This window comes from Toxorhynchites rutilus, chromosome 2, assembly GCF_029784135.1.
Source record: "Toxorhynchites rutilus septentrionalis strain SRP chromosome 2, ASM2978413v1, whole genome shotgun sequence".
NCBI classification, from domain to species: Eukaryota; Metazoa; Arthropoda; class Insecta; order Diptera; family Culicidae; genus Toxorhynchites; species Toxorhynchites rutilus.
The window spans coordinates 206,430,562-206,448,593 of record NC_073745.1 but is presented as its reverse complement, the minus strand read 5'-3'; the positions used below and the strand labels follow the sequence as shown (position 1 = coordinate 206,448,593).

Here is an 18,032-nt window from a genome sequence, read left to right as displayed (position 1 = left end):
ACAGTGTAATTTGCGTCATCTCCATAAGAAAGAGGTTGAAATTCCACAAATACATATCGTTGATGTACTGTATTGAGTTCAAACCGGAAGTATTTTTCTATTAATTATATCCTTTAAGTCTAAACAAAAAGACACTAGTAAACTATATACATTCGAGAAAAGTTAGAGAAACAATAGTATATATATTTTGGAAAGGCTGTAACTGATAAATGAACCATGCTTACTTTCAAGGCACTAACGTTCTTAAGCAACTTCGTCGTGTAAACATAGTCCTCTTTATTCCGCGCGGCGAGGCGAGGTGAGATGGCTCTAGTCACTGCATTCCCGTAGGCGAATGGCGTGACTATAGTTTGTCACTAGGTGAGATTTGAAGTCATGTCCTCATATGTTATCGACTCGGATATCAAAAAGAAGTTGAAAAGTAAGGTAGCTTCCACAGTGAAGCGAGAAACTTTGCTTTCTCACGTCACTCGCCGCGTGGAATAAGGGGTCATCAGTGCTTCGTTGTGATTTCTATGCAAAATCACACGCCATGAATGTATTATGAGTTTTTTTTATCATTAAACGGTTTTATTTAGCTTGACTTGTAATCTGTTCGTATGTTTGTATGTCTGTATGTTAGTATGTTAGTATGTTTGCATGTTTGTAACATGTTTGTTTGTAGCACTGATCCACATTAATAGAAATTAGACCCCTTTCCTGTTGACCGATTGATCTGAAATTTAGAACACACCTTTATCTCTGTAGTCATTATAAAACTGCGTATTTCATGATCTTGGTTGGATGGATCTTGGTCATGATTTCATGGCGTAACACACATTTTCTCAAAACCTCATCAACTAGTAGAATACGGTTATTTAAGAAAAATGTAAATCCAAGATGGCTGCCACTACAAAATGGCGAACTACATATTTCCTCAAAACTTCATTAATACGGGTATCAAATGATGAAGGGGTTTGACTAGTAGAACACGGTTATTCATGAAAAATGCAAATCCAAGATGGCTGCCACTACAAAATGGCGAACTACATATTATGTCGAATCCACGTTATTATGGGTATCAAATGAAAGGGCTTGACTAGTAGAACACCGTTATTAATGAAAAATGCAAATCCAAGATGGCTGCCACTTCAAAATAGCGGACTAGATATTTTCTCAAAACCCTATTATTATGGGTATCAAATGAAAGGGCTTGACTAGTAGAACACAGTTATTTATGAAAAATGCAAATCCATCAAAATCCTACCAAATGGCGGACTACATATTATGTCAAAACCCCATTGATATGGGTATCAAATGAAAGGGCTTGACTAGTAGAACACAGTTATTTATGAAGAATGAAAATCTATGATGGCTGCCACTATCAAATGGCGGGCTGCATATTTTCTCAGAACCTCATTATTATGGGTAATAAATGAAAGGGCTTGAATACTAGATCACAGTAGATCATGAAAAATCCAAATCCAAGATGGCCGCAATCACAAAATAGCAAAATTACTTTATTAAACGGTTTTATTTAGCTTGAACTGTTCGTATGTATGTTTGTATGTCTGTAGGGTTGTCCCACATTAATAGAAATTTTACCAATAGGAACTGACCGAATTTATAAAATATCTTTATCTCTGCTGTCATTTTAAAACTGCTTATCTTGAAAAATCCAATTGGGCCGCCTTCTGTTTCCCTTTCTATTTCTGACGTCATTAAATTTGAGAGAGGGCACGAGACCGCGAGAGTACACAGCACCAAACACCCCGAGCGAGCATGATGCAAATGAAAAAAACGAACAAATTCATTAATGATTTCTGTGGATGTGGTGGTATTCTTCGTTGATGTGTGGTTTCAGTTCGAGCGTTTTTATCGATTTTGTTCATTTGACAACTTGAACCCGGTACACATAGTACACGTATATCTGCTTACGTTTCTGAGTCGAATGAACTGCAAAGTTTAAAGCCTCTTAAAAACAAAGAATCAATCAATCAATTACGTTTCAAAACCTCCGCTGTGGATGAGATAGCTGCGTACTTTGGTCTTAATGCTGACAAAATTGTGGCCTTTGATGCTGAAACTCTTACTACATCCAGAGGTCCTCACGCATTCATGCTTGAGTTCAACACTGTATTCTTGCTAAAACTTTTTGCGAATATTTTTGCACATACGGATGTTCTTTATCAAATTTTGCAAAAAAAAAGGAATTAAACGTAGTAGAATTTGTGCGTATCATCAGGGCTTGCCTTGCTTCTATAGAGGAGCTCAAAGCAGATCATCATTCCGATATTACGCTCAAAGATGCGATTGATGTATCTGGCGAAACTATGAATGACAGTAACGTCATCAATTGTCGTCGTTTATATGAATCGATTATAGACAAAGTTATTGACGAAATGACTAAACGGGTTAAGGAACTAGATGAATACAAATTCGTCGCTTTGTTGAATCACGAAAAATTTGCCGACTTCGATGTCGCATTACCTACTGGAATTTTGAAAATGCTTATTTCATACCACTCGAAATTCGATGAAGCGAAGCTTGGTAATAAGCTGACAGTTCTATTTAAATTACAGTAATTATTCCGATTACCGTTGGACAAAACCTGCATCAAACCTTCTCCTAAATAACTGGCCAGTATGATATTGGCATTGCCTAATACAACGGCATCCGTTGAAAGACCTTTTTTTTTTGTTGTTCGACGGATCAATTATTATTTGCGGTCGAGATCAGACCAGAAACGGTTATTCGGAATTATGATGATGACTGTGGAAAAAGATTACCTTTATGACATAAGGCAGAAGTCTTTATTTAATAAGGAATTCATTGATAAGTTTGTGCTCATAGTTGACCGTAGGATTATTTTGTTATACAGGCAAACCTGTTTTTGTGCGGGTGATAGGGACTGCACAAAAAATCGTGTTCGCTAAATAATTTGAAAAAAAACTTTTTGTTATGTGGTGGATAGGGACCGCATAAAAAAAATTCCTTAAAAAAATAACCCAAATCCTAATGATTCCATTCGTGATCAACATTCGATTTTCTTTTTTCACTTTCATAAGCGGCCTACTCACTTGTGCAGATTATAAAATCAACTCTTTGCTACTGTCAATAAGCTCCTACTGACACCTTAAAACAAACAAAACAAAACATGAGAACGGGAATTACTGACACAGTCCCTATGTTGAGCGATAAAATACATATCAAAGATAGAAAAAAAAGACCAATAACTTCATTTTCTTTCAAATACTGCACAAAAAATTCGCATAAAAAACCGCACAAAAACTGGTTTTACTGTATGGGGTAAATGATCTTGGTTTGTCGAAAATATGATCATGGTTTACCCACTTTTTTGAATGCTCTAATTCAGCGCTCCTGTGTCAAATAAGGCCTTCGAATGTTTCGAAATATATAAATGAAATTGCCTTTTACATGATTTATAGTAGTTTGATAGTATATTTTTACGAAATCACATGTTTTAAAGAATTATAAAATACACCTTCTATTTGTGTCAATGCGCCCCTCATTCGAGCTAACTTTTAATCGATCACCAGATGATTATTTGGCACGTATTCAGACCTTTTCTGGATTACAACACTTATAAATATTGTAAACATCATGCTTGCTCACCATTTGTATCGGATTTACATAACTAAACCATTAAATTAACGCATTTTGATGAACTCAATTCTGATCATGAGTTGTCCAATTCAATAATGTTGTTTTGTCCACATGATTTCTATGGCAACCGCTTGGCGCGCTGCAGTTTGTTTATGTTTGTTTATGGTGTGCTTCGCGCATAGCAGAAGTATGGTTTTTCTGTGTTGATTGTGTTGTGGTGAACACTTCTAAAATGCCCAAGAAAAGGCAATATTCTGAAGAAAGCCTAAATTATGAATGAATCAATATGATGACAGTAAACTCAAGCAATGATAAATGCAACATCTAATTGTGAATTCGAATGTTTTCATTCAAAAATGGAGATTTCTAAAACCGGACAAACCATGATCATTTTTTTGGGCAAACCATGATCAGAGGTTGTCAAACCATGATCATAATTCTTCTTTAAGGAAAATCGTTAAAGAACATAAAAATTTGAATAATTTCAACACCTTATGGTAGTATTAGCAACTAGAGACTTGGGGCTTTTCAACGAACCCAAACTCGTATCGATTCTGTGTGATTTTCATGAAGAAAAATCGATTTGCATTTACTAGTTGCGTAAAAACACCCCAAATTGGACAAACCAAGATCATTTACCCTAGATAAATGTTGAGAAATAAAAATGTTAGAATCGGTCATCGCAATACTGTCGTTTTAATGTTGCAAATGAAATTGAACAGGTAGCTCAGTTGATCACGCGTCGCCTCTGTGTATTTTCTGCAATCCACTCAATATTGGTATCAAATGAAATTTTTTGACTGATAGAATACAGTACAATGGTTTTATTGTAGAGAAATATTCTAATGAAACAGATAATGTACTTAAAACTAGAAAATAAAATAAGTAAAAAGCTTTTTAAAGTAAACGGTTTAGTTGTGATTAAACATAATAATGTACTAAAAGCTAGAAAATAATTAGGCAAGTAGCAGTTAGCAGTTATCACACCTCTCCTTCATTAGTCTAGGGTATTGATAAGACTAAAATAAAATCGTGGTTCACGTTGGATTTCCATTATCCACAATTAGCGACTTCATCATATGTCCCACGATTTCATTTGAGTCTTATCAATTCCCTAGACTAATGGAAGAGAGGTGTGATAACATGCACCCGCCGGGCTTCCGACGTGAGACCAACTTCAGCCATGTGTCCGTCAGTAGCATAGAATTAGCGAGTTCGACAAAAAACACGTTCGATGATCAACGGAATATGATCATCCAGCATACCGTTCATCGAACTCGTAAACTCCACATCACCGACAAACACACAGCTTGTACCAAACTCATGTCCGAAAATCCAGCGGGTACATATGCAGTCCGCCAAGAAAAAAACAAAATAAAAACAATACAAAAACAAAACAATATAACACCAACAATCCCCTACACTCCCACAACAATATGAAAAATAGAACTTTATACGTTGTAAAGGAATTATAAAAACAACACAATTAACACTTTTTTCCAAAAACAGAAATATAAAGAAACAATTTACAAAGACGCTACATTTAAAGGTTTTTTTAAGTTTAATGTATTTAATTGATTCTAATTGATTGTCCTCGTGTGCTAAACTAATATTTAGTTTTAGTGGAAGCTACGCTAGTTGGGCCTATCTCTTTATTAAACGAGTAAATTAATCGAACTAAGACAGATGGAACTATCGGTATAGTTGAAATATTAAATTAAAATATTAAAACAATAACAGAATCTCAATGAGAAAAAAACATAGTTATTGGTATTCAGCGCACTAATTTTCATAAAATGTTTGTCAATTAAACAGTACATAACGCTCAGATCTGCTTCTGAGCGATTCTCTTTATGCGACTCCATTAAAAAAAAAGATTGAATCGCATAAAAACATCAAACAAACAAAAAATCTCACAAAACTGGTTTGACTGTAATTATAGTTTGTGCTTGAAAAGTCCGAAGTCGACATCGAGCTGCCATGACTTTTTCTCTCGCTGAAAGTAAAAATCTCCCTCTCGATTGAGTTGGTAGAGAGCACCACGATAGCATTTGCATCGGTATAGGGAAACCGACCCCATAAAAGTAAGCGATACATAGAACGAAACACAGTGAGCATTAACTTATCTGTATTGTTGATCGATATGGCCAGGTCATCGTACTACTCGCTTGAAGCGCATCATTCTTCGGTGATAATACCACTACAGATGGATCTGACCCACTGGACATCGCTTATGCATTTTATCACGAACGAACGCACTCCGAAGAACATCAGATAGAGCAGGAAAACGATGCGAATACAAACCGAATCAAGCCGAACTGTACCATGCCGACCCGAATCAAATTCCATTGAATGAAAAATTTTCACCAACACACCACCACATGCAATTATGGCTTCTACTCAAATAAAATGCAATTAGAATCTTCCGGATCTCCCTAAATGATTTTGTTTCGCCATCCAAAGCATAATTCTTTGCATTTTAAACTTATTTTGCTTCAAGAATACATATTAACAGACGAAATCACGCGCACTTTTTCAGTAACCACAAACAATAACAAAAGGTAAACGGAGCGATAAAAAAACACGTCCTTTCGCGAAGACCTGCTCGCTGTCTAGAGCGACACTGAAATACTTAACTTATTGAATATTCAAGTAGTTTTTAAGCATCTCCTAGCAAAATTACATTTCCAACGCTCCCAAAAACATCATCCACAGAGTTCTATGCAACACCAGCACTGAAAACTGCAATAAAATCCGAACCGTACCAGTTGTGTGGTGTTGGGGGAGGCGATGTCAATCGCAGCGGAATAAATTTTGACCTTCAGTTTTCCATCGAAGAATACAACTTTCTTCGCTGGAAAACACGTTTTTCCACATTCGGCAGGAACACGCTGTACTTTGACGCCGCTCTATAAAGTTATCCACAGGATAATTCGTTCAGCTCAAACATGGCGAGGTGTACCATTACCATTATGCTTTTTGGAAAATTTACTCAAAAATTCAGCTATTTGTTGAGATTTTCTGTTATTTAGAATATTTCAAAGAATTCACATAGTACAAACAAAAAAATCTGGTGTTCACGTCAAGCTATGCGAACAAACATTCATAAAAGCGCTAAAATGTTTGCATAAATTGACTTACGCATAGTTCCGAATGTTTATTCCACGTTGCCACAAATAATTTATGGTTGTTGAAACCATAGCTCCCCCATCTTAAGAGCACTCGATTGTGATACAACAGTCCTGTAGTGGCCAGCATTAACTGCTACGTCCAAGATAGCATTATTTTTGAAAAATAGGACAAATTATTCCGCTGGTCCATAAAGCACTCCCAACAGTTACTTGCCCAGCGATGGAGCTGGGGTTTTATATGGTTATGCAGCCATTCCATGTCAAACCGATATAGTGGTTCTCAGATTTCCGTGACAAGCGGTAATTTTGTTTCTTAACGAAAAATATTAGACCCGTTTTTTTCTATTTTTATTAGGGTGTCCATTTCCATTTTAGGGTAGTCCAAGAAATCATTTTTCCCCCTTTTTACCAAAAATCACATTTTCAAAAATTCATAATTTTTGAACTACTGATCATCGGAACCGGTCCAGTACTTCAAAGGTTATAAATTTTGAAAAAGTCATTTTTGGATAAAGGGGAAAAAATGATTTTTCGGACCACACTTAAATTTAAATGGGTACACTAAAAAAAATTAAAAATGCGGGTCTAAAATTTTGCGATGAATGACAAAATTACCACAATAAGATTCTCGAGTTGAACAATGGCATTCGTAGAAAAATTGAGTGCATTTCAGGTGTCATTCTATTGTGGATAAAATAGCAAACCAAACTACCCAGTTTCCTATATTTTTGAGCGGTTATAGGTACAAAGTGAACCGAGCGACGGAAAGTGCTACAAAAGTGCTGGAACCATACCCCGCCTTGCCTCCCCACAGGCAGCACTGTCTACACTGTCAATTATAATTGTATGCGATTATTTATACTGAGCGAAAAGGCATCACTGCAGCGATAGCTTTTCTCCTTCTCGTTGAACTGTCAAAACATGAAACATGAAAGTGTTAAAGAAACAGTCGCCAATATCAGCTGGTTTTAGGGATTCTATTCTCAATTGGAATACTGCTCGGTAAAACAACACAGAGAAAACTTCCAATCGAAGTATGGACAGGTAACAGAAGTATTTTGTTTCATTGCTTTCGATCTACAGAACATTTTACCTCTATCTCATATTTTTCAGAAACCCTTAAACTCTCAATGGCACAGCAATATTCCGTTGCAATCGATACGGACGATCGAAGAAAACTTTAAGTGCAGTTTTCATCAAATTTTTCAAACGGCAGGCATCATCGGGTAGAAGTGATGTGAGGACGGAGAAGGTGGTTTCGAAGAAGACAAAAACTCGATCTGTGTCAATAAAGAAAAATTATGCAGTAGCTGCAACCAGCCATCCACTGAAATCCCAATAGTCGATGATGAATTCTCCTGCTGTCGCTGTAGAGCACAAGATGCGACGAAAACAATTGAGCTGAGAGTGGTTCCGAAGAAAATTTGCACCTGTCGGGGATTTGCTGCTGACAACATGAACGCTGCAAATGTTTGCTTTCAATTTTAGTGACATTGTATTAAGTTTGAAAGCATTGTATGAAAAATAAATGTTTGTAAACAACGCAATTTTATTTTTTTTGTTCCTTGGAAACTTTAAACTTTCTTCAAAACAAATACTGCCATAATAAGGTTCGAGCAGTTTTTCAATCGGTCGACGCGGTGCCAGATTGGCACAGGTTTGGCTCGTAATTGGTTGTCGAATACGAAGGGTAGGTCGACAAAATCATTGCAAAATGGCACGATATCGGCATCGTTGTCGACACCATTTGTTGGGACCGATTCGACACAACAATGTAGAGTGGGTAACCACGAAACGAATGACGAGTATCGAAATGGCGCACAGATCAAAAAGTGCTGCCAAAATAATTGTTTATCCATCTCATGAAACTTTTAATATTTTTTTCAAATGGTAAACATGGCATGAATCTGAAAAAAATTCTAAGGGGTTGTATCTAGGACACGACCGCATTTTCGACGTAGAACTACGGAATTATATTATGCAAATTTAAAATGCATCGAAATTTTTGTAATAGTTTATGTTCTACGTTACAAGCAAATTTTATGATTTTAGGTTTGATAAGGTGCCTACGACTACCAAAATATGTGAACGGAAGAATTGTCAAACGAATTGACAAAGAAGATTCCACCAGGCACATTGATTTTGAAGTCCGTGTTGGGGAAACACAGCTTGGTGGGAACAAAAATACCCCCGACTTGCATGTATATTTGCAAAGCGGATTTCCACAGGAACATCGATTTAGAAGTCTGTGTTGGGGAAACCGTAAATCGGGCCAACCAAAACTTGGTAGTTAGCACGTTTAGATAACGCTTGAATTCTACAGTTATTCAATTGTTCATCTCATGAAAATAACATTTTATTAATTATGATAGACGCGTAGATCAATTGATGCAAACGTCTTTTCGATCTTTTGAGAAATGTTAGAGTTATAAGCATTCGAAATACGTTGGGTTAGCAAACACATATCGGGAGAATAAATGTATGGGAAAAATGAAATTCTTCCACTTTTCATTAATTTAAACCTTTTGCAGATTAGCGAATTGTAATGTATAGCATATCAAACAAATCTTGGAGAATTTCCGATTCGATTGGTATGCAAATCATGAGAATTCGTTCACAGTGAAAATAGCTATTAACGTTAACTTTATTTTCTGATTTGGCACCATTCCTGAAAGACGTAGTTCTACGTCAAAAACTCCTCGGTTTCTGAACCGAAAATTTTTATTGAATGAATAGATTATTTCATGAAAATGTTGATCAAAGAAATTTCCTCCGACTTGCACTGAGGTCACGCGTATTCTAGAGCTTGCCACTCAGAATGCATTCAAGGCGTGTTATTTGGCATAGAAATCTCAACTAAGTACTAATAAAAATGACGCAAGTAATACTACGTTGAGACGGCGAAGTTCCTCTAGGAACGTTAGTGCCATTGAAGAAGAAGAAGATGAAAATGTTGATAGATCATCACGATCATCAATACAATAAATTCGATCAAAATACAATTTCCCAGCAGTAATGGTACTGATAGTTACTTAAACTATTCAATCATGGGCAAGAATTTTGATATTTGTTTAACATTCAACAACAGATCAAACTTTTTTTTACTTTTCACAGTTTTATTTTATATTTCTTTTGTCTTCTTCTTTTGCGTTTTCTAGTGTACATTAGCAATGCGCTTTCCAAGCGCGCGGCGATGCGTTGTTTAGTGACATTTCATCGGAATAACATTTGAATTATCACATAGTAGGGAAAAATTCAACAGCACTACTCATTATCGTTTGCGTTTGACGTTTGTTTTGCGTGAGCACGTAGAATTTACCCGTTCATAAATATTTCAATTTCTCCCGTGTTTCATCAGTTCTCATCGTCGTTAACTGTGATTGCTTGGTAAGTGTTTCGCAGTTGACTATAAAATATAATCAAGCGTAATGTAATTTTCGTCCATAGAATTACAAAATAAAGTGTCCGAAATTTGATTTAGTGTCCGAAGTTTGATTCTTATTCGCTTCATTTGAAAAGCGTTTAATTCGATGATTTTATTATGTTGTCAATCAAATAGGTACCAAAGTAGAAATCTTGAAAGTATATTAATATATTTTATTGAAAATATTTACCAAATAATACCTGTGACTAAAGTTTAGATCTGTTTTCTGCATCATATGCCTAAAGCGTCCGAAATATGATTCGGAACGGTAGTAACGAAAATTATCAAATTTTGTCACCCAGCCGACCTCATCAATATTAATGATATTGTGCTCTGACACATAATTTACGATTTGTGTCTGTACTATAAAACAAATGTAGGAGTAAACTCAAGGAAATTATCATAGCAAGAGGACCAAAGAATTTGCAGTATAAAAACCCATAATTTTCCAGATGACTTATCCAGTATTTAGCATTCAGCATTTAGCTCAATGAATTCAATTGGTTTGCAATGTTTGAAAAAAATTCTGAAACATTATACAAATCTTCTGACAGAGTTCAGTTGATTCTGGAGACTTTGCATATTTCGAATACCACTGCATAAGGAAACCGCTTCTCCTAGTATACTTACCATCGGGGCATCGTTATTCGGTTTATAAATTGGCTATTTTGAACAAAATTCGATCGTGTTCATCCCTTCTTTTCCAGTGAAACATCAAAATATATATTTTTCCAATGATGAAAGTCTTTTTATAGAACAAAAGTAAATCGGCGAGCAAAGTTCCTGTTCCTTGTTAGGATTCAAATCACATACCGGATTCCACGAAATGCCGCCTCCAAAGTGTTCGTTATGATGGACATCGAGATACAGAAAACCACTCGAATTGCCCTCCTCCTGTGTAAACAATTAGTCGATTTGCATATAGAACCCATCTTTGTAAATCACACAGGTTTATCTCGTAAGATTATCCGCCTAACACTTGCAACCACGCATCCTTCTCCGGAGCGAGCTTCACCTAGGTCACTTATGTACATATTCGTTTTCCGGTAGTTCTCGAAGACGTCTCTAAAACAGTTCATCCATTATCCAGATGTATCACTCACTCACAGTTCCTGCAGGTTCGAATAAGCACACGTTCGCTAGGTCACATAATTCATATGAAGGCTTTGCATTACGGTCCAACTTAGAAATTAGTATTCCTGATTTCGATACACTGATCCGTTCCCAAAATATCATTCTGCACATGCTGATTATACGACTGGGTACGTGACTGGAATCTCAAGACCCGAATGACGTCCCCAAATTCATTATCACTCACCATTTTAGAGCACTGATTCCGGGACTCCTTGAAGTAAAAAAAACTCAAACAGTCGAATTGCTACACGTTTTTTGAGTTCTCCAATTTTTTATACACTTGGAGCGGATGGTGGTTATGTTCGTAATATTTCACCTTCTCACTTTACCGAGTTAATTGAAGCAAGTCATCGCTACTAACTTTATTTTCCTTCTCCCGTTGCTCCCGTTGCTTCAAGTGTCCTGGGAACAAAATTCAAGAACAAGGATCACAACCCACTCGCATGCGTACACTTTAGATCCCCCAAAGTCGGTGCCCCGAAACGTATGTTTTTAAGAACGAACTTATTCGCGGAAAAAGTAGCCACGGACTGAAATGCGATGCTGATTTAGAAGGTTTATTTATACCCTTGTCAACGCACACGAGCGGCATTATACTAAGCTTGCTTGCTTGAACTGAACGGGTGCCGCGAGAGATCCATTCGAGTTTTTCAGTGGCTCATCTTGAACGGATAGCAGCAGCAATCTTTAGTATCAGCCACCAGCCGCCAGCTTGTATGGTAAGAAAAATAAAACCAGATTCACCCCTTCTAGTGTCTCTCCGATAAGAGCGAGTTGGGAAGAAACTTCGGTTGAGTTTCGAAGCGTGTAGGAATGTACCAAATTTGAATTATATTAATTTAAAATTCTGGACTATGGACAGGGTGTAGCATGCTTATGTATTATTTAAATGTTTTATGGATGTCGATAGGTATTTCAATATTCTATGAGCACCTTCGAATTCAGTGGTCTTCTAACACAGAACTAGTGCTTGACTTCGAAATATGTTCCCAAAAAAACAGAACATGTTTATAGCTTATTGATTCAAAAATTGATGGTCGTTCGCAAACTTGAGTGCTATAATACTTTTGTTTTTCATCATTATTTCATTTGTCAACTGGATGTACCTCTGTGTGATATATCTTTAGATTGCTACCCACACGCTTTTTATTCAATGAATAACAAGAGTAACTACGACACATCTTCATTAAAACCATGATCATCTCACGTCGATCAAGTCTATGCAGCCACCAGCGAAGGATGAGAGACAATTGATCTTCAAACGTCTCAATAAAGCAAACTAACCAACAAGGGGAGGGGGAGAAATACTATGCGATATTCGCGTTCAGAGGGATCACCTCTATAGCGTGGTTGGTTGATTTGGAATTTGGAGACTTTGAGCTGTAGAACAGTCATTCGTCTCCTCAAGTCTAAAAAGCGTTCTGATTATTTGTTATTGATTTGAAAATATTGTTACATCATTTCAGGTGGCCAGACGCTTTTTAACACACCACAATCGAGCCCTCCAACATTGAGTATGGTACTGAATGTACTGTAAACCAAATCGGTCTTTTTGAGGAAGTCTAAAGGTCCATTTATACGTTACTAGTAGCTGACTTGACAGTGAGCAGCGAGCACACAGTGTGAGCTGCTGACAAGAAACTAGGTACTACAGCATCGGCTTACCAGGGATACCAGATGATTTTTCAAATGTCCATCAAATAGTCAGAAACGGCTATCAGGTCTGAATCAAGGCGCCTAGAAGTATATCCTAAGGTGGGCCAACTTGCTAAAACCACTCTTCAGCCATCTTGGAAGTCTACTGTACTTTGTTTGTAAACAAAACACAATACGCTAGTGCCGAAGCTCGCTCGTGATCAGTCTGTCTCTTTCACGCTACAAGCAAATAATTCCCCTTCTACTTTCTTCCAGGAGGCGATCTGGCGTAGTGGTAACATCCATGCCTCTCACGCTAAAGGTCACGAGTTCAATTCTCACTCCCGACATTCTTCCTAAAATGGAAGTAAAAGTGACGAACCAGCCAAATGAGTTGAAAATCACTATAATACAGATAAAAAAAAAAAAAAAAAAACTTTCTTCCGTACTGTTTTCATATACCGCTCCCCTAACCAACTTAGTGACGAAACGGCCTCACCTAGTACCATAGACCCGTCTTGGTCTGAATTTGGCAGATGATTGATCCGAAATTGACTTCTCTATTGACAGTTTTCGTCTCAGGTTTTCAGTTGCATTTATCATTACACAATTTTATCGCGAAATACACGCTAACCGTGTATAAAAATACTTTGTGCTGAATTTCTTCGAACTGAAGGTACTATCCGAAATAGCAGAAAGGTAAAATGATTTGGGCCAGAAATTGGATGCAAGGAAAAGGATCAACAAATACAACATTGAAGGAACTCTACGATGACAATCCTCTAGAGTACAGAGCAGTGTTGAGAAAAACACCTGAATAAGTGGAAACACTGTTGTATTTCATTGGTCCAAAATACAACTTCATGATACACTTATGAGTGAAATTAAAAAACGACATTGATGTGCCTTTCTTCTGGAATATCGTTCAGATTGTTATCGATATTTTTTAGAATCTCGAAAGCATCCATAGATAAGATAATTCAGGAAGTATGTGATGCTATAAATGGCAGTCTAAAAGATTTTTTTAATTTATTTATTTCGCCTTGCCAGCAGCTTCGTGTATCAATTTGTGAAAAGAAAATAATAGTAGATTTGCAGGTGGAAGAAATAAGCGTCAAAATCAATTCTTAGAGCAATACTTTTTTTGCAAGTTGTGAGTAAATTTTGAATGAAAATTGTGCCTGATAATGCTTCTAAAGGGCGAACACGAAATTATTGCGACACCGAAAATGTCATGCCAATTTTCTTATAATGTTTAGAATCAAACCAAAATTTTAGGGTCGTTTTTTACATATATTTACTTCAAAAATCAAAAGAAAAGTTAATCGATGGAGCCTTGAGTATAAAATTGAACGCACTTACGCTTGATGCCCTCCATCAAAGTCTTTACAGTGTCATCCGGTACCAGTTTCTCAGTTTTTTTCCATTTCTTAACATGTCCTCCTCGTCTTTGACTGTCTTCTTGCTCTTCCGGAGTTCCCGCTTCATTATTGCCCAGTACTGCTCCACCGGGCGCAGCTCCGGACAGTTTGGCGGGTTCATGTCCTTTGGAACAAAATGGACAGAATTGGCCTCATACCACTCCAGAACACTTTTAGAATAGTGGAATAATGCCAAATCTGGCCAAAATAGTGGAGTTTCGTCGTGCTGCTGCAAGAACGGCAAAAGGCGCTTCTCGAGGCACTCAGATTTGTAGATCTCGCCATTTGTTGTGCCCTTTGTCACGAAAGGCTCACTCCTCAGTCCGCAAGAGCAGATGGCCTGCCAAACGAGATATTTGGAGGCGAGCTTCGACATTTTCTTCTTCTTAAATTTGTCGTCCACATCGAACTTGCTCTTGCCGGTGAAAAACTCCAACCCCGGAATTTGCTTAAAATCGGTTCTTATATACGTTTCGTCGTCCATCACACAGCAGCCATATTTTGTCAGCATCTTCTCGTAGAGCTTCCGTGCCCGAGTTTTAGCCATCGATTGTTGCCGCTCATCGCGGTTTGGGAAGTTCTGTACCTTGTATGTATGTAGTCCAGCTCTCTTCTTTGCATTCTGGACGTAGCTCAGCGACATGCCGATCTTTTTAGCCAAATCACGGCTTGAGAATTTGGGATTTGCTTCCGCTTCACCTATCCCTCCGTCTTTTTGTTCTCCAGTCCCCGTTTTCTTCCAGCACCTTTGCCGTGGTCCAACGTCAACCGCTCCTGGAACCGCTTCAACACTCTGGAGACGGTTGAATGGTGAATGTTCAACATTTTTCCCAACTGCCGGTGCGACAGGTCAGGAAATTCCAGGTGTTTGGAAAAAATTTGTTCTCTTGACTCACTTTGGTTCACCTCCTTTTTCGTTGAATCGAAAAACACGACTTCGAGTTTGACAGCATGTAGACAATACACATCAATGAGAAAGTGTGCAAAATTTGGTTGATTTTTACCCAATGGTAAAAAAGTTATGCCCTGTTGAAAGTGTCGCAATAATTTCGTGTTCGCCCTTTATATTAGAGAGTCTCAAGAGAACTATCTCAAAAAAAAGTGTGCCCCTCCAGCGTGCAAAACAAAATAACAGCGATTTCGTTTAGAAATGATGAGGGTTTTATTTGTCTTTCCAATAATTTTCAAGTCTATAAATATCTTATAAATAAATAGAAACATTTCTTTATATTTGGCATCACTGATTCGAACGCTAAATTCTGTTTTTGACGTTTTTAAGGGATGCGAGTGCGGGTTATAATTTTAAATTTTTTTAGAAAAATCAGAATTTATCTTCAAATTTCCCGGTTTCACGTATTCTTTCTACGCTAAAATGTATATTTGTGGTATGTATATTTTGGTATTTATATTTTGAAGAATGGCTTGGTATATGTGTTGTAACTTTATTTTTTTTCAACTAGATACACGATGAGTAGCATGTGTTGCGCTAAACATGTTGCAAATCCTTCTTGTGTCAGCCCTTACATTATCAATTATATAATCCAACAGTATTCATAACCTGTATGCATTATCAAACTCAAAATTTTCGAAGATTATCAATGAGTAAATATACAAAGCCCTAACTTTCTTACCACATACTGAAGACATTCAATGGATGAAATGGATCTAAATAGAAATAAAATGAATAATCACGACCGAATCTTGCTTTTCAGTGCGTAGAATGAACAAACGCCCTCACTTTTGTGGTTCTGAACTCTAATGCAAGTGTCGCATGAGCTGATTCAGCTTTGCGTAAATTCATCAATTGGATTGCATCACGGGAACACCAAGTCGAATGCGTAAATGCGAACATTCGTTCGCGTTCGCACGCAATTAATTTTTCATGACTGTTCCATGCGAAAGCAGAACAGAAACTGATGCGAGTAAAAGTACTCACGCCTTGCATGTGTCCGCTGTGGTTTCCCAAACACTAATGCAAGCGAGCAAAAGAAGTCACAGCATGCATGTATTCGCTATGATGGTTTCTCCAGGTGCCTAGATTTTGCGTCCGTGTTCGGGAACACATTGCGATCACCAATCATCATCATTGAGCAATGATGATTTCAATAGCTTGCCTTAAAAGCAATTTTTAAGCTATTGAAACGAAACGAGGAAAAAATTATTAAAAACATATGGACGTTAAAATTTGTACGCAAATTTTTAGACTGTTTTTTTAAAATGGCGTTAAGACAATAAAAAGCACGCTAATGAATACATAATACAATGTTGTGGGCAGGTCTCTGCATAGTCATAGTCAACTGAGGATAGTCAGATGACTATCTGACTGACTATATCCGTATTCAGTTAGTAATGACTTTTGGCTTCTTCAAGCAGTTTCTCCGCCAAAACGACTAAACAGTCAGTCTGGCGTTTAGTCGCTATCTCCCTCTACCGACTCGACTATATAATTTCATTCTTCCCAGTTAAATTGTCCTCATTGTATTTTGAAGTGACTTCCCCCAAATCGAATTCGTTCGTCTCTCTTTTTCCCATGTATCTTTATGCATGCATCCAATGAGGTACATATCGAGGTGAAGCCGTAGGCGAAGTATATTTGTATTGGCGACCAAAATATGGTTTCGTAATTATTTGCGTTCTTTACGAAGTGTTTATGGAAGAAACAAAACAATGTTCAAAATACTCACGGATTCATGATGGTTTGAGCCAAATTTCTCATGAAATCTTGCAACTTTTTGTCTTTTAACAGATGACGATTGTGTTGTGGCCTATTTTCCTTATTAATATGGTGAAAAAACCCAGAGAGTAGTCGTAGTTTTAGTTTTCAGTGAAACGCTGCTTAATTGAAGACTATTTTCTCACATCACACACACCCACAGTAATATTAATATGGTATCGTTAAAATAAGGAAAGTTCGTTTGTTTCTATGGCCGTGGGGGAGTGAAAATGTTTCACTAAAATATCACTTTCGTTGGTTTCCTTCCACGTGATTTCACAAATGTCCACTGCACGCTATCACATTATGTTTATAATAAGCGGGAACATTAATAAAATGTATGTTTTTCATTGATAACACACTTATTGAAAAAAGCTTTTTCACACGGATGCGGTGGGCAATCAAAGATAAACACAACGACTGACGTCACTATTTGAGGAATAGTTTTGGCTGCGCATGCTATATCACTCGAAACTCTACAATCTTCATTACCTTTTTTCCAGGACATTGACATGCATCGATGTTTGAGTTCAACATGGTTTGACATACGCTACAGGTGAGCTAGATTTTGATGTATCGTACACGAAAATTACTCACACGTATAAAATAGCGTGCCGTGTGTGTGCGCTTTATAGCATACTTTATAAATGTCTAAGTTCGTTGGTTTAAGTTCACGATGGGTAGACAATAAACCGTCCATTAATGGCGTAACTTTGTTTTTGCATCAGAAATCATGTTTTCGTTCCTCTTTATATGGACGTTAAAATAAGATTCCGTACGCGGGTAAAAATTTCGTTCCTAGGGGGGGTAGAAATGTGGATTGAAGTCAGTTGAATGAAGAGGCAGATTTGTATTCATGAGTCGAGTCAGTTAAAATAACCACTGATTGGACTAGTTCACCAGTCATCCTTGCTAGTCAACGCTAGTCAATTCATTTTCTAGTCAAGTCACTTTTCACAGTCACAGTC

General features: G+C 37.2%; 1 protein-coding gene across 1 annotated transcript in view; it reads right to left on the bottom strand.

Annotated features, from left to right (window-relative positions):
- Nucleotides 1-11,814, bottom strand: part of LOC129770647 (mucin-2-like) — a 56,001-nt gene extending 44,187 nt beyond the window's left edge. The window contains exon 1 of the mRNA XM_055773602.1: nt 11,480-11,814. Within this exon, the coding sequence (XP_055629577.1) occupies nt 11,480-11,482 (3 nt within the window). The 5' untranslated portion in view covers nt 11,483-11,814. The remainder of the gene's footprint in view (nt 1-11,479) is intronic.
- Nucleotides 11,815-18,032: the final 6,218 nt, after the last annotated feature.